This window comes from Lutjanus erythropterus, chromosome 23, assembly GCF_056507025.1.
Source record: "Lutjanus erythropterus isolate fLutEry1 chromosome 23, fLutEry1.hap2, whole genome shotgun sequence".
NCBI lineage: Eukaryota > Metazoa > Chordata > Actinopteri > Lutjaniformes > Lutjanidae > Lutjanus > Lutjanus erythropterus.
Window position 1 is genome coordinate 24,901,569 of NC_139339.1, and position 20,614 is coordinate 24,922,182.

At 40.1% G+C, this 20,614-nt stretch overlaps 1 protein-coding gene across 20 annotated transcripts in view; it reads left to right on the forward strand.

Annotated features, from left to right (window-relative positions):
* The window catches only part of camk2d1 (calcium/calmodulin-dependent protein kinase (CaM kinase) II delta 1), a 124,699-nt gene that overhangs the window by 93,842 nt on the left and 10,243 nt on the right, over window positions 1-20,614 (forward strand). For 4 of the 20 annotated variants that reach the window (XM_084712355.1, XM_084712336.1, XM_084712335.1 and 1 more), the window contains exons 9-16: window positions 916-1,010; window positions 3,662-3,784; window positions 3,917-4,000; window positions 4,233-4,275; window positions 7,401-7,441; window positions 13,636-13,695; window positions 16,708-16,752; window positions 18,050-18,098. In XM_084712355.1, the coding sequence (XP_084568481.1) occupies window positions 916-1,010; window positions 3,662-3,784; window positions 3,917-4,000; window positions 4,233-4,275; window positions 7,401-7,441; window positions 13,636-13,695; window positions 16,708-16,752; window positions 18,050-18,098 (540 nt within the window). The remainder of the gene's footprint in view (window positions 1-915; window positions 1,011-3,661; window positions 3,785-3,916; window positions 4,001-4,232; window positions 4,276-7,400; window positions 7,442-13,635; window positions 13,696-16,707; window positions 16,753-18,049; window positions 18,099-20,614) is intronic. The other 16 variants (XM_084712347.1, XM_084712346.1, XM_084712345.1 and 13 more) reach the window with 5 other exon arrangements.

A 20,614-nucleotide genomic window follows, 5' to 3' on the forward strand; every position in this document is an offset into this window, starting at 1 on the left:
TTTTATAGTCTTACCTGCAGTCTACCTTCCGTCAACAAATTGCTTTTCCAGTGGTTTGGTGATTTTAACTGATGGAAATGTAAATGTAATTTCTGCCCTTGACAAACACTGCAGTCAAATGATACAATATAAAAGATGACTGGGCCAGAGTAAATTAAATGTTAACAATGAAAACGGATAAAGTATAACTTGGTATTTTGGTTTACAAGCCGTCATTGAACGTCTCATACGCCTCTTTGTTAAACCCTAACACCTGGCTGCACATGATACTCGCTATAAAGAGCTTTTAATGTCTTTTCAAATGACACTCAGTTTGTAGTTTAATGTCACCTCATTCAGACCTTTCTGCTGTGTGTGTGTGCGTGCGTGTGTGTATGAATGTGTGTGTCACTCTCTCGTTCATGTACCACAGAGGAGTACAGAGGGCTCTAACCTCTTGAATTAATCATGGCTGGCGCTCATCACACACTTGTGATGGGCCAGGCCACCTGGGCCTGAGATGTCAAACACACACACGGTGTGTAAAACACACACACACACACGTGCTCCTTTTCCACACACCTGCGCTGACTCACTGAGTCCACAGAAACAATAGGCGGTGTTGTGTTTGTGGTCACACTGTCTCATGGCCAGATAGAGGACCTTTCATCTTTTCCTGGCAGCCGGCCAGCCAATCAGGAACCACCCTGCCCTGTAACACCAGCAAACACAAACACCTAGTGTGTGTGTCTAGTGCTTTATTAAGATATTGTATAAAGTGTGTGTATGTGTGTATTTCTTCACCTCACATTCTCAGCTGTTACTGCAAAGTTATGATCTGATCACTGAGGCATTAACATTGTATGTTCTTACAGTGTCCATCATCATTAACCTTTTTCTCTTTGTGTGTGTGTGTGTGTGTGTGTGTGTGTGTAGGTGTGATCCTCTACATCCTCCTGGTGGGATATCCTCCATTCTGGGATGAGGACCAGCACAGACTCTACCAGCAGATTAAAGCCGGAGCCTATGATGTGAGTTTTTTAGTGACACACACACGTTCACTCAGCCACCCACTTCAGTTCCAACAATCCGACACAGAAGAAAAGAAAAAATACCGTCCTCTGGCTCTGGTGGCTCAGACATGCCTGGACATGTCCAATAAAGCTGTTAGACGGAGCGTCCATGTTTAAGGTTGTTTTCAGGTCATAGTAGTGTTTGACACTGAGACAGCGGAGCGGACACACCCCCAGAATTTCTCATTTTATCTGATTTTGAGACCTAATTTTATATACTTAGTGATTTTGTAATCATTCAAATTTGGCAGAGTGGTTAATAACACATGTTTCTGTGGTGTGACAAACTCAGAACACACATTTATTGTTGCTTTACAAGATCTTTAACAATTGACCATTCAGTAATTCTAGTTATTATAGAGTGTTACAGTAGATGGATAAATATTTGGTTTTCCTCTTTCCTTACCCTGGTGTAAGGACGTTTACTCTCAATATCTCTTGGCGGACTGTACCGCAGCAGACAGGCTGTAACTCTGTAAACAGTATCTGTCGTCTGTTCTCCACTGATCAACCAGCGAGATGAGTGGGAGGAGGAGGGGAACAAAATGGAGTTGGTGGAATATGCTGATGGTGGGTCTGCTCAGACCGGTTCAGTTCTGGCATCGCTCCCCGTTAGCGTTCCCCACGTGCTGATATGCTGCCCCCTAGCTGTTTGGAGGATAAATTCCACAGGCACCTTTAAAGGCATACAGCGCAGGAGTTTCCCAAAAAAAAAACAATGTACTGACTCCGTGTTCAAGATGTGTCTGGGCATTTAAATGTTTGGTTACGTTTTGAGATCAAGACTCAAAAACATGTGAACGTCCCTCTGTCTGTGAGAGCTGCAGAAGGACATACACACACACACACACACACACACACACACAGGCAGAGCAGACTGTGTATCGCTTAAGCTGTATTTACACTAAATCCAGTTTTGTGCCGAAGTGAATGCAGAGATGCACATAACATAAATAAACATGGAGGCGTTTATTTGTGTGGTGTTTCTCTGATGCACCACTTTGTTCATGCTAATGCTGGTGCCAACTGGGACCAGTACATTTACAAGCAGCAACCGACGATCCTGCATATTCTACTTTTCATGAGGAAGGAAACGTATTCAGTTCTTTTGTAAAGCTTCAAGGACACATGCAATGACTAATCACTTTGTCTGCTTGGAAGAAAACTCCACAGGGTACCTTTTTAATTTGGCTAATGTAAATATGTTGTAACTATTTGAGTCTCTTTTTTGTTTTCCCCAAACAATATGTGTGATCCTGCACAATGCATCAACTTAAAAGTCTGAACAGGTGTCTGATGTCATCTTTAAGTAACTGACACTTTTGAAAACTGACACAGTTTGATTGTTTTCCAAAATGATGAAGGTTAAATACAGGCACTAACCCTGAGTAGCTCAAACTAGATTGCTGGATGTTTGCAGGCACGTGTACTGCAAAAAACACCTTAACTTAGGTTTTTCTATGTGTGAATAAGCAGGATTGATGTGCACGGCAGTTTAGTCAACAAAAACAATTTGATAACATCTTAATACACATTAATCTTGCTAAATGATATTTAGACATTATCCAGGTGACCAGGTGTTGTGCATGATCACTCTGTAAGAGCACAGTTTTGATCATGAAGGGATGTTTCTCTATAAGTCTGTGATTTATCACTGAAGTGTGTGAACTACGCTTCAGTGGAACAGACAGAAACACACAGACTGATCCATGTTACACACTCATCTCCAAACATCTGAATGTGTGGAAGCACACTTCTGCCAAAATGATGGGAAAAAAGATCCTGTAAGTCATTATCATGAGAAACTCTGTCAATATAATGTATTGGGATTTCAAAATAATGATTTAGTATTTCAAATATATATCTCAAAATAACAAGAAACGTTCTCAAAATGACTTGCATACTAAGTTATTATTTAGATATTATTTTGAGATACTAAGTAATTCTTTTTAAATATTAAGTCATTATTTTCAGAAGGTTTCTCATTATTTTGAGATTCTAACTAGTCATCTTTTGAACTGATATAATTTCACCAATAAGGAAAAGACTGTTGCCCCCTTTATGGGGCCAGTTGTTACAGTGGCTGGGGGCAGCTGAAACATCTAATCTTGTGTATCTAATAATGTTTCTTTAGTTTTTTTTTTTTTTTTTTTTTTTGTATGTGGTTTGAATTCTTTTAGATGTCTTCATTCAAGTCTCTCTCTATTTCTCTCTCTACTTTTGCAGAAGACTGGGCTCCTGTTCTAATTTTTTAATTGAGTTAAAAGTAATTTTACATTTACAAATGAAAAAATACAGAAATATGAATAATGTGCTCGATTCAGTATAACATCATTATGTAGACTCCAATGTCCCTGGTAGGAGGAAGTTCTGTTTCAAATTAAATTAAGAAAAACATTTGAAAATGAAGACATGAATATGAACTAGATGATTTTTGGGGCTGTGACTTGGTTCAAAATGTAAAAAAGTGAACTATGAATGTGAACTAGTTCATTTTAATCTGTGTGAACTGAGGTTTGAGCTCTTTTGAAGTGTGAACACTGATATTTATACTGTCTGTGGTTGATGGGACACTACATTTTTTTTCTGTGATGTCATTCCTGGAACAGTTCCCGTCTCCTGAGTGGGACACCGTGACTCCAGAGGCTAAAGACCTGATCAACAAGATGCTGACCATCAACCCAGCCAAGAGAGTGACGGCCACAGACGCACTCAAACACCCCTGGATCTGCGTACGTGTCTTACACACACTCACACGTCTGCTCTTCCAGTCATCACTAAATGCGGTCAAGGCAGGCTTTCCCCTCTCACAAAAAAAAAAAAAAAAACTTGTAACACCGCACTCTGTCTCTGTGTGTTTACAGCAACGCTCCACTGTGGCGTCTATGATGCACAGACAGGAGACTGTGGAGTGCCTGAAGAAATTCAACGCCAGAAGGAAACTCAAGGTGAGCAACAACAGAAGCCTCAGAAGACCTATTGTTCAGTTCCACTCTGACGAGGAAGTGAAAACATTTGGTATTTCTCTTGAAAACACTGGCCCACTTGTCTTTTAAGCTGATAAATGCCACAAAAATCAGCCAAATCCAGTCGTGGGCAGCAGAATATCTAATCATTAACCTCTCAGCCTGTGCAAACATATGAGTTTGTTCTTCTCTGTGTCCATTTCTCTCTCCATAGGGTGCTATCCTGACTACTATGCTCGCCACTCGCAACTTCTCAGGTAGGACTGAACCAGTAAAAATGAAAGCTGATGGCTAACGTTCACATTTGTGTCTAGTCCTGCCTGAATATTGGTCCTTGTGGACAGAAAAAACATTACTGATGACAGTCTTTGTCCTTGACACCCGTGTCTTTGTTATAGACATTGTTTAAGATGCTCTTTTTAGTGCTGCTGTTTTTCAAATTTGTTGGCCTTTAGAGCCCAATAAGCTCCGTCTGTCCTCCCTTTTCAGTAGAGACTGAGCGACCGTACAGATCGATGCGGTCCCATCTTCAGGTCCCTTTGAAAGGGCAAAACACTCAAACTGAATCTAACATCATTGATTGTTGTTTTTTTCTTTATGACAAATGAAAGTCAAGCTCACATTTGTTTTTATTCAGGTTAATTTAATCTCAGTAAAAATCTAAACTGTCAGTCGGCAGAATTCAATCAAAGTGTGATCATGCCCTTAGTGTTTACTTTTGTTTTTCTTCCTCCCCCGTCTTGTGTGGTAACTCATGTGAAAGGTAAGAGTTCTCCGTGTAGTTGGCACTTCACAGTGTCAAACTACACTGCCAGGTTTGGTCCTGAGGCATGTCATGTCTACTAAAGCACCAGTATAGGGCTTTCAGTTGACACAGTGCATGCATTGGTGGCCATATTGGAGGAAAAGAAAGCATATTTAAAAAATTTCAAGTCCTTCCTGCTGTCTAGACTGCTTACGGGACGTGTAAATGATCAGAAGGTGGTGGCACTATAAACACATACTTACTATGCCTTATTGTAGTTTGTGCTATTTAACCAGCATTGCCAGTTTTATGAATAAAGACCCTAATCTGCACCATCAGATAGTGGGTTTGGCTGCCTTAGAGCAAGACTGAATAAAGGTAATTTATCTGGTATTTTAATTTCAACAGTGAAAGCTGCAATGATTGAAAAGCATCCTGGAAGAGCTCTATGGCTTGATTCAAGGAGGCTGCCAGATATATGACTGTGTCATCAGCGTACAAATGTATCTTAGCTGGATTTATCCAATGACCTAAGTCATTTGTAAAATTAAAAAATAAGATGGAGCCTAAAATAGATCCTTGCAGGACACCTCTGTTTACTGTATGTCAAGGTGAGGTATAGTTTTTAACAGAAGCACATAAATCTCTCACATAGATAATTCAAATACCAGTTCAGAGCCATTTTAATAAGGTAGCAAGTCTTCAGTTTATTGTCTACACAAACTGTTATTACATGATAAGATTGTCATGATAGTAGTCTGACTCACCGGATGAACACTGTGGGTATAAGTCCTGCCATTGGTTGCTTGCTTCAGATGGCATCGCAGCATCCCAATTAACAAGAACAACGTCCTAGTTGCAGCCTACACGCTGAAAACAGCAAATGAACCCCTGGGACGCTAATGGTACGAACATAAGCGAGCTAAAAGCTGCTGCCTTTTTCTTTTGCAGGGATGTAGTCAGTATAATGCCGCCCGACGTGCAAATGTTCACCCTCGACACTATTTTTGCAGCAGCACCGTCGTTGCATTCTGGGGTTAGCTCCGCCCATGACGTTTGTGATTGGTTTAAAAAGGCAGGGTGTTTTTTTTCCCCTTATAGAAGAATATGTATGTGAAGAACCAGAACTTTCTCCAGCGCTGACTGCTGTGCAGAGAGGTCTGGCAATGTGAGATGATCACAACAGAAGAATTTTCAACTTTGATGCGATACTAATATAAAAAAAAGACAATATTTGGTACCTCTTGATACCACAGCAGAAAAAGGAAAAAGGGTCCTGGGATCAAAAAAATGTATTTATTTTTTTAATTAACAAGCTGTGCACAGTGTGCGGTAGAGAAAACCGTCTGGTTTTACTATACTTTGAGCTAAATTTCAGGCAACAAAATAAGGATGGAACCAACATCTTGAATGAGCACTTAAATCTGTTTTTTTTATAGTTTCCGTACTTTCGATACTATCGAATGTTAGAATTGTTCTGTTTTAAACAATGTGGTATTGAATAGTATTGAAGTAACAATACACAATAAACAACCTTATTACTCATACAGTGTTACAAAGTTAAGTTGCTTTAATTGACTTCTACTGGAAAGATCTTTTCATTAAACTGGGCTGTCTATGCAGTAGAAAGATGAAAATACTGCACCTCTGCAGGAGTGGAGCACCAACATCCTAACCTACCTCAACTACCTCACCAATGTTTTTGACAATGGCTAAGTCCATTCGAAAAAAAAACCCGGACAAAACACGCTGATAATTTGCATACACTAAGCATATTGTAAAGACACAAAGGTGGTTGAAAATCTGCAAATTTCCCTGTGGGTAACTCATCATGTTTTTTTTGATTAAAAAAAGAAAAGCCAAAAACCTGGTGTCATTAGAATGAGATGAGTGATGAATCATAAAAATTCTAGCTGGTTTTGACTCATGGCTGTGGCTAAACTCCACCTGCTGAGATCATTTAGTTTGAGCTACTCAGGTTTATTTAATCTTCCTCAAATAAAGATCCTCCAATATGGCTGCTAAAAGATGCTTGCTGTCACTGCAAAGCCTCTATCAGTTACTAAACATGTTCATGTCTATGGTTTGACAAATCACTCCCTCCAATAAACCCCTCACCGAGGATTCACAAACCCCTGTGCTGCTCTCCCTGCCGCTACCAATCATCTGTTCATGTCTCAGACTGTCTTTGCATGTTAACTGACAAGCAGGTGGTCTTCATCGGCCTCTGAAACCTGAAGACACGGTCGCCGCTCACTTGATTTTTAGCTGACTTCTTCTCACAAATCAAAGAGTTCTGTTTCGTGTCTGAGAGTGAAAGTGGGCAGAGGAAGGGAAAGAGGAGCTCAGGTTCCTGGACGGTGTCCGGCTCTGCTCACTGTGTCTCCTGCAGTCTTGTCAGATGGATCTAATTGCATGTTCCAGACTAATGATTCACTAAGTTTTATTTCATCTACTCACTTAATTTGCATTCTTCTCTTCTGCTTCCAATTCTAGCAGAGCCCACTTTGAGGTAGCTAGTAATTGCCCAGCCTTGAATAGAGACAGTGCATGCGTGTGTGTGCGAGTGTGTGTGTATATGTGTTAATTCCAGCTGCCCACTGACTTCCTTGCATTGTTATCTTTTTTTCTCAACAGCAGCCAAGAGCCTGCTGAACAAAAAACCAGATGGTGTCAAAGTAAGTTCAGCTTCCCTCTCACTCTTCACACTTGTCTGTTTTCACTGGAAGTGTACATGTCCTTTACTGTCATCACACACGCCGGATCACACTGCATCTCAGCAGGTTTCAGCTCATGTTTAACAATGAACTGCCGCCGCTTTGCTAAAAATAGGAGCTCAAAGTCAGTGAAATCAGTCATTCCCAAGTGGGTGTGACAGATATTTCCCAATAATTATCCCGCGCTGCATTGTGAGAGAAGGAGGAGCATCTGCTGTCTGAGCCGAGGGAACTGTTGGAAACTAATAACTGATGATTAAATTATGATTCGAGGGTGGGAGATTGGCTTCATCTCAGCTCAGCTGTCATATGATGACAATCCTCTATCGACACCACCACAGAGTGTGTGTGTGTGTGTGTGTGTGTGTGTGTTGGTTTTTGTAAATCCAACAGTATAGAAGTGTTTCTATGGGTGTAGACGGTTCAAATCCACCATTTCTGCTTAAGTTCACATTTACCAGACTGTGTGTGTGTGTGTGTGTGTGTGTGTGTGTGTGTGTGTGTGTGTGTGTGTGTGTGTGTGTGTGTGCGCGCGTGTGCGTGTGCGCATGTGTGCTTATCCCATTTCCACCCTCGGCCTCTAAATCTCTCATTTAATTTCACCCTTGTTTAGGATGTTGATGAGCCAGACTCTGTCTGTTATTCTTCTCTCTGCACAATCATCCTTTGAGGGTTTTTTTTTTTTTTTTTTTTTAAAGGGTTTTAAAAAGGGTGACTTTACCCAAATTGCAAATAAGCAATTTTATTTAAATGTATTTACACATTTATCCTTTATCCCTTTTCACTTTCAATGGCAAAGGATTGGAATATCTGCCTGTGAGCCTTGACGTTAAATAGATTTTTTTTTGTCAAACCAGGGCTGGGCGATAGAGACAAAATCAAATATCACAGTGTTTTTGACCAAATACCTCGATATCAGTATTTATCAATATTGTGACAGTAATGTAGGGATTACTGTTGGAGCTTTCCCAAAATATTAACACTAAGATTTTCTGTCAAACATCAGCAAAAATGTTAATATAATGACTAAGTTGGTAAAGGCAAATAATAGAATAGCTAGAACAGGAAATTAGATCACTTCACTGTAAGGCATTAAATGAAATAATTTGGTGCAGTAACACTAAGTACTGCAGTATGAAGTTTCATAAAATGCAACATGAAATACTGTTACATTACCAGTTATTTAGTTATTTAGCTTCAAATGAGGCTTAATGTCGACAGTTTCTCTTGACCGTGCCTCACTATTATAGCATTAGCCCCGGCCTGTTAGCCACATTAGCTATGCAACATGCTAACGCCAAGCCAAAACTCAACAGTAACACGTGTTTCCAGAAGGCCATTACCTGGTTGTTGTTGATAATCCACAGTCCTAAAAGTGCACAATTTACTTTTGGACTTTTTCTGCTGTAGAAAATAGTTGCAAGAAAATCTGATCACAGCAAATTGTTCTAAATGTCACTGAAGGAGACTTGATCTGCAGAGTTACAGGCAACAGTGTGTAAATATGAGGTATTTTGGTATCATGTAATGAAAAGTAACAGTGAGGACAAGGGTTGGAAGGAACTTGATCTGACATCTGTAACCCTCCGCTGGCTCACAAGTTTTTCCCACTCAGTTTAGCTCTGGTTCTGAGGTATTTCCCTCTTCAAACACACTTTCCTTTTAATCAGAAGGCCTGCCTGAATGATTCATGTGTTTCTTTTTCTGTTGACGAGCTCCTGATGGTGGCGGTCCTTTATTTGTCTTTTCACAAATTACCGTTTCTGCTTTCGTTAATGTGATGTGATGCAGGTGGTATGTTGGAAAATTGTTTGTGACAAAGTGCAATCACTCCAGCTCATGATGAGAAAATGCACATTAAAAATGTCATTAACTAATTATTGGTTCTATCACTTTTTCTTTCAACAAAAGAGCGTCTGGGTGCATTACACTAGATATATTCTGAAGGTCTTTTTTGTCCAGTCAGACACAGGCTCATTTTCTCTCTTGTTGTGTTGTGGCTACTTAATGCAGAAAAGGAAGACGGACGGTACAGACCTTTTGAGGGTAGGCTTGAGCCTTCTGCTGCTTGTTAACCAGACTGACTCCTGCAGTGGGTAGTTAGCAGCAGTAGAAAACCCTCTTGTATTTAAATTCCACCAGGATGCTACAAAATGTGGCTTTAGGCTGGGGAGGCACTGCATGACTGAACCGACAATGAAAACACACACACACTGGTTGGTTTTCTTTCCTTGCAATCGATCCAAAAGTCAGAACCATCCAAAAAAACGAACCGAACCACAGTTCAGTTTGATCTGGATCAAAACCACCTCCTTTGGTCGAACTAAGGTTTCACTGTTTGGTCCAGACCGTGGTCTGGGGGAGGTTTTAAACCTGTAATTTTGGTTCTGATCAAACTGGAAAATCTGAAAGTCGGGACCAAACAGTGTAGATGTGAAAGCACCCTTAACCTAATTTCATTTCTATGGATATTTTTATAGATATACAATAAAATTGGACAACTTTGGACCCTGAAAGTACTTGAACAACAAAAAGTCTTAAATCTCCCAACAATGCAAATGTAGGAGAAGGAACTAAATACCTGTTGTTGGACAAAATTGGTCGGAAAGCCTGAACCATCCAAACAAACGCTACAAACAAACTGAACTGAACCATGGTTCGCTTTGATCTGGACCAACATCACCTTTTTCGGTCATACCAAGGGTTGGCTGTTTGGTCTGGACCGTGGTGTGGAGGAGGTTTCACTCCTGTAATTTTGGTTCAGGTCAAACTGGAAAATCCAACAGTCCAGACCAAACAGAGCAGATGATGAACTCAATTTATTTCTACAGATTTTTTATAGACCCCAAAAAGTACCTGAACAACGGAACGTCTTAAATCTTCCATCAGAGCAAATAGAGGAGAGGGAACTAAATAATTTATTGTTATTTAATTGTTTTTATTCATTGCTGGATTTGGTAGAAATATTAAACTTAACCAAATACAGTAACAATGACGTCCCACTCTTCTTTTGATAGGCATTAGATGCACAACTTGACCTACCAAAATAAACCTCTTCATGAAGAAAGTTCCAATACAGCATCTGTATCTTTCTCAGAGTCCCTTATTGGTTTTAATGTGGACATATTCATATGTCACTGCTTGAGACATACCAGTGGTATGTCTGTAACCAGTAAATGTAGGTTTACTGGCTTGAATGGCACCATATTATGGTCATCAGAGCCTAACTCACAAACCAATTCCTGTTCCTGCTTTACTTGGAGTCTGAAGCCCAGAAGTCGCTCTTTGCAAGGACATCTGTGAGAAAAGGACTGGCCCTGTATAAACTGGAAAATCAATTCTCATTAAACATTGTGGCGTGACGTTCAGAATCATGTTGTGTGTCCCCAGCATGAAAATAAACCTTGCAGAGTTTTATTTATTGTCTTCTTTCCATGTAACATGAAATGGCTCCTTTCAAAATCTGACCCTTGTACCATAGAATAAAAAATAGTACTGTAGCTGTTGTCTTTTTTATATTTTTTAAAGTAATACAGGTAAAATGGTAGTGTAGCTTTAGAGTAATGCTCATATGTGACTGGTCACAGTCCAATATGTTGTTTGAAGACACTGATTCATTTCCTTTTCCTGTTTTGTTGAGTCTGTTACTGGGCATGTATTAGACACTGACATGAGTTTTCACGGGACGTTCACATGGAATAAGGAGGAATCTGATGATTCATATTCCTGTCAGTGCCAAGGTTTTCTTATTGTCAGTTACTGTCTGTAAACAGTAAGAATGTTCCTGGACTCCCAGTAAGGGTTTTCTCCAGGAAGAACTTGCCCAAATATCATTCAATACATGTACTCAATCAAACCAATGTGAATGTATCTTTGGTTGATGGAGTAAGCAAGTTTCAGTTGTGTGTCATTTCTTCAGATCTTTACAGTACACCATGACTCACTCAGCTGCCACCAGAAACTCAACTGTAATTCATCTTGATAAGAAAGACGTTATAAATAGTTTGGTTTATCAGTGATAAACCAAACTACACAACACTTCTACACAATTTGATCCGTTCTTCAGAAGTGACAGTAGTAAAGGAACAGGAGCCTGCACACCTTACTGGCAGGTTTGGACCTGTGATGTTTCTCGCACAAAATGGAAAAATGGCTCATGGTGTCATGTTTCCTTTCCAGATAATTTGACGTGAGGATGTTAGAATGAGGTGTTCTGGCCTGAATATAAATTACTCTCTCCACAAGAACAACAGTTTTTGGGTAGAGCTGAGAAACAAGGAAGTTATTAAGAATTAACAGTGCAAGGGCATTTACAGTTAATTATGTATTAATTATGTAAGTATGACAACCCTTAGTCTACTTGTATATATAATTCTGTCTGAAAGACAAGCAGTAACCTGTGAATGGCTTATTAAACAGCCATCATCAGCTCTCTTAAAAACAGCAGGGAGTGAAGAAACAGAAGAGAGGAAGGTGTTGATACTGCACTTAGTCTATGAATGCGACAACTTTTTAGCCATGCACGGCTCTAGTGATGGCAATCCAGACTGAAATATCTCAATAACTATTACATAGATCCCCATGTTAATTTGGTACAACCATGTGTGATCCCTTAAGGATGAGTCCTCATGATTTTATGATACCCTACTTTTCATCTAGTGCCACTCTTCACATAGATCGGCACCAAATTTAGTTCAGACGTTTCTGTTTCCCAGATGATGAATCTTAATGACTTTGGTGATCCCCTGACTTTCAGTCTATTATATTGGTACCATGAGGTTGAAATTTCAGTTTTCTGTCATCATGATAACCATTTCCTCTATTTTAAGCTACACCCTGCTCTATTAAGTTGTGCGATGAGCGTATATGAGGTGAACAGCAGTAGCCTGTAGCGTATAGGCTGACAGGACTGGAGGTAGATGGGAGCATTCTGCTGCCTGCCAAATCAAAATATAAAACATGAGTTTGCGGGGCAGCAATCTGAGAACCCATTGGCTGATGATGTTTTAGCAGTCATGTCTAGATGGAAGAGATTTGCACGTTTCTTTACTGTGCATGTTTTATAAACAAATGATGTCTTGTGGTTAAGATCTGCCTAGGTCAGTTAAATAATTTTAAAAGATCCCTCTCACAAAGTCTTCAGCGGGTCCTGATGTCGCCTCTGGGGGCAACAACAAATGTTTGGGGGCTTCTGGTGTAGCCAGCAAAAATCAAAGACTTGCGTGAGCTAGTCATCCTTTACAGTCTATCTAGCAACTTGAGACGCGAGAATGGAGTTAGGGGAAAATCTGTAAAAAAAAATTTATCTGCATATAAATGCAGATTCATCTTTTTAAAAAAGCTAAGAAACAGCTAAATCCTTCTCAGATGGCTGACGCGTACAAAGATTGCATTATGGCCAATGCTTTCCGCGTCTTGTACACTACACATGGACTGTTTAGCTGCATGCAACCAAAGCCTGTTCAGACATGATTGGTCATTACCACTCGGACTAGAAATATAAACCAGGACATATATCTGTTTATAGAGAATAGCAGGCCAGCAGCCATGTCAGAAACTGCTTGCTGTCTGAAAGCACCCCAGATCACCCACATCTTAACATCATCACTGTTAGACTTAACCAGTTAGCTTAACCTACATGAACCATCAACATCTTACTGAATACATTATTGTCTTGGGTGTCTTCTCCAGGTCTCAGAGTTATGGTAGTCAGGATGTGGCAACCATAAAACACAATACCACCATGTGGTTTTACAGAAGACAACACTTATGCAAGAAATAGAAAAGTCAGTTCAGAGTTTAACCCAATTTATCATTCTTCTACAGAGTAATTGGTTAATTTGTTTTACTCTGTCTCTCTTTATCAATTCCATTATATTAACTCTTCTGTTGATGGAAGTTGGCTGTTTTCTTTTTATACTGTTGGGTTTTGTATCTGCTTACCCTGTTCTGTCCTGCATGGGTCACACCTGTTTGATGTACACACTGACGGACTGGCTCACTGACACTCACCCTTCCTGACAGCAACTCTCGAGCACGGCGCTCCACCTTTTCCCTCCACAGCAGCTGCTTGAAGAGCGATTGTTTGAACACTAAGCCTTGTCACTTCTGCCCTGTCCCGTCTGTCTACCTGTCTGTCCACTCTGTCCCTCCAGATCAACAACAAGGCCAATGTGGTCACCAGCCCCAAAGAGCCTGTCCCCACTCCTTCTCTGGTACACTGTCTGCCTGCCTTGCTGCCTGCATGTTTGCATGACTGTCTGTGTCTCACTATCAGTCCGCTCTTTCAGTGGAATCTGTCCTGATTATGCAGCTATGTTCCCTTTCTCACTTTGTCAATGGAGATTGTTTTTTCCATAAAGCTTAAGAACCACAAATGTTTTTAGTGGTTGTGCAACATGAGCTGTTCACACGCACATCTGGATTGCTTTATTGCATTGCCACATTGCTGTACATGGGCTACATTCTCCTTTGTTGTTGATGATGACTGCAATGACAAAACTGGGGCCATTGCATGTCAACTGTGGCTAATACACTGATGCCACAGGCTTCAAGCCTTTGTTGTCAACCAGCTGGCGACAACACTGGTCTTCTGTTGAGTTTTATAGTCATGCAGTTGAAGACAGGAGAGACATTTTCCCCAGAATTATTTCTTACCACTGTCAATAACTTTTTAAATTGTTTGTTAAGGGTGATCGGCAAAGTTGGCCCACCCGGATCAATCGATTTATATTCAGCAAAAATATGTGATCAAGAGTAGGACTGTGTATTGGCAAGAATACACAGCCAATAGCATACATATCACGATACAGAGGGTATGATTCAATATATTGTGATACATAGCCACACTGTAAGGAAGGTGAATAAATTGCTACTTTTTAAACTGTCGTAGTATAAAGAACACACACTACATACAATAAATCTCTAAAAAGTTTCCAGTGCTATCTAGTGGTCAGGGGTTTAGTCACAGAATGGACCACTCCCACAAATCTTAACATTTGTCACAATATCGTAATAGTGCTCTCTTACGCCCCTAATCAAGAGATCGGAATTTATGCTTTCTAGTTGCCGATCGCAAAAGCCTTGACTTGACTCATGGTTGCATGCTAACTAACTTGAAGGAGCCTGTCACCGACAACAAGAAGACTAGTTGTTACTGTGGTGATACCTAACGAAGATCCTAAGCAACTGAATAATAAAAACACTCTTTGTTCATCAGTTACTCACCTTGTGTTGCCTTGATTTCTTGAAGAATGTATAATGAATGTCAAAAGAATCCAAAACACACTATCCAGACTTGTCGAGGTGGATGGCGCACCAGTTTTCAAAACAGCAAAACTATATCAAAACATCCGTTCAAAAACTCACACAACTCATGCAGTATAATTCAAGTCTTATTTATCTAGTTGCATGCTCAGTACTTCCAAAATACCATCCAAATGAAACCATTTCTGGATGAAACCTCTGAGCCACCTGTGGTTAAAGAGAGCACCCTTGCTCCGAGTCTTTGTGCTAAGCTAGGCTAACCACATGGCATAACACACATGTGGGACTGACATCTGTCTTCAAACTATTCTTTAGGGGGTGTCAGGTTCCTATATGTTTTGACTTTTTATCAAACACAATATTATCTGACAGTTCAAACTTTTTCACTGATAATTCAATCAGTTCCACTGCCATCCAAATCTTAGAAATTTCACCTAAAGTCTTTTACTTCTAAAAACCCTGGAATTCCCCGAAAATCTTACCCTTTTGCTTCCGTACAGAAGAACAGTCCCATGCAGTGTAGCCATAGACACCTACACAAATCCAACAGTGGCAGCAGCAGCAGTATTATCCTGAAGTGGAGTAGAGTGCTTCTGTCAGAAAACATGAGCATCACTGTGACAGGGAGTTCACCAGCTTTGCCCTTCAGTGGTTTCATGTAACACACGTCACTTGGGACACAGTGATACAGCACCAGTGTACAGCAAACAGTTGTGCAATAGCATGTACTGTTCATGTGAAGGAAATCCATCCTGACAATTTACTTGTGTTACCTGTCTGTCATACCTGGTTTTGATGATTTTTTTTAATCTCTTAAGAGTAATACAGGTATATGTTTGATGTATCTGTAAAGTAGTGTGTGATTGGTCAAATGCCTGCCTTTTACAATGTGATGTAAACATACCTGGATGTCTTTGTTTTAGTGATCTTTGCCAGGAAAGTCAAACATTAGTATGTTAAGTCGTTTATCATGGTGTCAATGTTTAAAAGGACAGTTTGGATTATTAGAAGTGGGGTTAGATGATGTACTTACCCATAGTCAGTGTATTACATACAGTAGATGGTGATGGACATGTCCCCAATCTTTGCTTTGTGCATAATTTGCAAGCCACCAGACTCCATTGGCAAAATCAGTAATTTGAGTTGCAGGTCTACTGCTGCCTTGATCTGTTAGTTTGTTTTTGTCAATGTGTGACTTCAGTGTTTTAAAAGTTAATCCGGATTCACCAGAGTTGCACAATAACACTAACTGACTAACAAGTCAAGGCAGCTGTAGACCAGAAACTCCTGTTCTGTGAGGTAAAATTATTGTTTTTGCCAAAGGAGTTTGGTTGAGCGAGAAAGAGCGACTTAGAAAACAGCAATTTCTGGTCAGAAAAGGCTAACAGCAAGATAAAACAGTGAAAATATTGTAATTATAGTATACACTTAAACTGATATTGACTTTTTTCAGGTGCCAAAATACATTTTGCTGCTGACTCTGTCCACAGCAGTGCTTTGCTTAGCTTCATACACCAGTACTCCTGCTGCTTCTTCAAACTGCCAGCACTGACTACCACCTACTATAGGTAGTACACTGACTATAGATAAGTACCTCATATAACATCACTTCAAAAACTCCAATCTATCCCTTTAATGTCAGTTTTTGCCATCTTGTTGTCAGTGTTTGATAAAATCTGATCATCTGTGGTGAAAGACTTGATATTTTACTTGATGTTCAAGGAACTGTCACGTCCATCTGTCTGTAACGGTGATGCAAAATGCTGTAGTGATTCTGTTTTTAGTACTGACGTGCTTTCCTCTAAATAGCAATTATGTAAATTTCCCACACTTCCTTCCCCACTTTTATTTTTTTTTCTCTTCCTTTCTTGCAAAACAACACTTTTCTGTCAAACATTTCTTCCTAACTCACTTTCGTTCTGCACCGGCCTCTCTTCCTACTGTTGGTCCTCTCAAATCAGGAGCCTCAAACCACTGTTATCCACAACCCCGCTGATGGAAACAAGGTATACAGCTGAGCAGATGCTAGTCTGAAGCTGTAGTTTGCTGCTGATGTGTGCGCTGTTTAGAGTAGAGCCTTAATGTTGCTTCTGATGATGATGTTTGTGTGTCACTGGATGTTACTGACACACACATGTCGTGATAAAACAAGGGACCATGGATTCTGTACAACATTGCATGTTATCAACTGTGGCATGTAAATCTTTGACTTAATGTTGATCATCGACTGTATGTGAATATTTCTGCCATTGTTATCATGTAAGATCTGAACGTGAGGCTGAGTTTGAGTCATCTTACATGCCAGTGTTCAAACCTGTGAGGAGCATGTACTGTACAACCATCGTCTTTTTAACATCAGTCAGTTTTGCAGTTGTGTGACGAAGGGATTATGCATGCTGTTGGAACCATGTGATGGCAAAGCTGTTCCAAGCCAAATCCTTCAAAAGAACAACCAGGAGTCCATCTACTGTCTCATTTATATGTGATTTGCCTGTGCAGATGTATGGATCTACATGATTATGTTTCATCCATCAGATAACAGTGTGGGAACACGTGCATGCTTGTATCTTTTGCTTCGTGCAGTGACATGATGGTGTCGTAGCTCATAGTGTAGCGTACAGTGTGAGTTGCTGTGCATAGTAAGACTGTTGTATAGAAGAATATATGAAGATGGTGTGCAGCTGTACTGTAATACTTGTGTTGTGTTTGTTAAATTAGATAGTTGGTCTTCCACAACAGAGTGCTGCAGGGGTGATGTATTTTTGTAGGCTGACCTGATCTGGTTCCCTTCACAAAAAGCCACACGTTTTGTTAAGTGAGACAATCTTTCCAGATCAAGCATTTTTTATGATTTTTGGAGCGTAAATGTAATCAGAAGTAGTAAATGTTGTGAATTAACTACACCGCCTTTTTAAAGACACATAAAAGTTGCAAAATTCACAAGTGGAGTATTTACTAAAGTCAAAAACTGACTTTAAGTCGAGGGAACCAGGCTCAGAAATGTACTGAGTCATTCCTGCACCACTCTTATTAAATATACAATCATTGTAACTGTAATTAATGTCATTTAAGATGAGCTATACCTTATGTAACAACAGGATGAAAAAGAAGAATGTGTGAATGGCGTGTTATGGATTAAGTGCAGTATCCATGTAAGGTATAATTCTGTTGCTGGTAAGATGCTGAAGAAGTGACCTGTCATGAAGCGAACACCGAGTTGAACTCAAGTTCTGTCCTCAGCCTGTTTGTGCTTTTACTTCAGGCTGGTTATACTCATGTAGTCTTTTATTTGTCGTTTGACAGGAGTCCAGCGAGAGTGCCAACACTACCATCGAGGACGAGGACGTGAGAGGTAGGAACGTCCAGACTAACGCATACAAACTACCTTTCTGTCAGCAGGACGACTCTCAGGCACCTCATTAAAACTCTTTTCTTTAAACCTTTAAAACAAGTCTGAAGTTTGGACATCACAGTTTAAGGTCACCTTTCTTCTTCTTCTTAACGTTACACATAACTACGTTGTTATTAGGTTTGGGCTAACCATGTTTTTTCACAGGAACATTCCTGACAACAGCCTGTTACTGGTTGTGCATGTTGCATGTTGTAGTATTTGTTGTTTTTCAGATTTAATGTTTCTTTCCTCATCGTCCATATTGCTTCATTTTGCATTTCATGACTGTATTTAAACCATAGCCAGAATGACCACTAGGGGCCTCCTGGCGGGGATTAGCTGTCGGGACACCCTATTTGTGGAGATTTGGTTTAACAGAGTTTTATTTCAGTTAGGCAACTCACAGGGAATGTATTGTTATAAAAATGTGGACTACATTTAGCTTTCATATCTGGTGTCAAGGCTCTGACCTCGTCACTCGCTCAGTACGTCCTCACACCTACAACGACAGAGTAGGTCAGTGTCCAATGACTCATATATGAGCAACAGGCATACTAGACCAGTTTTTCTTCTGGCCTGTAGTGCTTTTTATCCATCTAGATATTTTCAAAGTGAGTTGCAGACTTGTGGAGTTATTCACCATAGAGATGTCTGTCTTCTCTCCAGCATAATGGGACCAAATGGTGGCGCTCAAAGAACCCCCAAAAATACACTTGAAAAATTCAAACCAGTGCCTCTTTTTAAAAATCATGACTCTGTCATGACTCAAGATAATCCACACACCTTGCTGTGAGCAGTTTCTTGTAGGAACTACTTTCTTTCTAGTAGAAAAGAAAGGGAGCATAATTATGGCTTAAAAATGTGTATTTTAATTAGCATTAAGAGAACTCAGAGCAACTTTAAAAAAACAAAATTGCTGCTCACAACTACTATGCTGCGAAATAAAAAAATTGTAACATTTTGTCAACTCTGTCTGCTTTCCCATCTGACAGAGCTGACACATGTAATAAAAAATTCATCACTAGGAGGGGGGCCCGTTACAAGGTTTAATAGCAACAAGCAACAAGGTTTGATGGTGTCTGCAGCTGTTTGGGTGAATAATCCAGCTGTTAGTGAACACAGACTGGGCCGGAGGCTGGGCCTTTTTAATGCTACTTGAAAATGTGCTTAAATTGCCTCAAACCAATTCTTGAACAGTAAATATTTGGGGCCTTCCCCTGAGGGTCAATGACATTCACCCACTTCACTCAGTCAGTAATTTAGCCTAGACTTTGAATTTAAGTGGTTCTAGTCAAGTGTCCAAAGACCTCCAGAACTTTTGTTTATTGGATTTACATTCCAGAGGTAGTGCAAGCTGACAGATAACTGAATCATGTGTCTACTTGATGGTCTGTACTGCTGACAACTAGATATTCAAGCAAATATGTGTTAGTGCTGAAAATCTCTGTAGTGTACAAGTCTAACTTTCACCCCAGTTCGATGGCAAAACATGGATTTAGACTCAAACTAGACCTGAGGCACAGTTAAGGACTTCAGTTGTTGGCTGTAACCTCAACCAGGTATGGGACGCGGCCACAAAAGTGGAAGTATTTTAAGTACGAGACACCTGATACTCTGCAGTTGAAAGGCTGTGGTATAACAAAGGAAGGTAAAAAGAGAGAAGGGGGGGAGGACCTTTGAGCTCAAGTTCAGTCAAGCAAATATTTAAGATTTGTTCTAATTGTTCAAAGAGTGGAATTGATTTGTGATTGTGTGTCTTTCTGCGGTAGAGTGACCTTTGATAGAAGAGACAGTCTGTCAGACAAATAAGATTTAAATCTTTACAAATCTTGAACATGTGGTGTTCTCTATGATTTTCCCTGCAGTATGTGTGTGTTTGTACTTCCTGTAGAGACGTAGACCCATCAAAGGCATGACACTGCCCTTTATGACTGTTATCCATGGCTGATCAGGACGTCATTCCTCAATGCTCCAATAACCTCACCCAGTGAAGCTTTGACATTGCTCCACAGTGATCTACGTGCAAAATGCAGCAGCATTTTTTTTCCCAAAGAAGAGCTTTTTCCCTCATAATTTCTCTCTGTCATTATTCTTTCACATCACACTATAATACAGCTGTTCCTCTGTCTTACATTTGTGGCCTCAGCCTACAAAGAAGCTTAGAAATCTTTGTGAAACGAGTGGAGCTTTTTAATCATGACATCTTTTGTGATTCCAGCAGTGGTTCCTTTGTAGAGAAACTGTCTGTGGCAGGAAGTGGGAAGATAAAAGGGCATCTAGTATTTCCTATTTCTTGAATGTGACTCATGTGCGCCAGTGTGAATGATGGATTGTTGATGGCTTCTTGTTAGAGCGTCTAATTTCCTCTGCTTTAAGTGGATAGTAAAGTGCCCGGTGTTTCTTTTATTTGGTTGAAAGGTGATGGCAATGACGCACTTCAGACAGGAGGTGTTTTAATCGATTTTTTTGGCTACCTG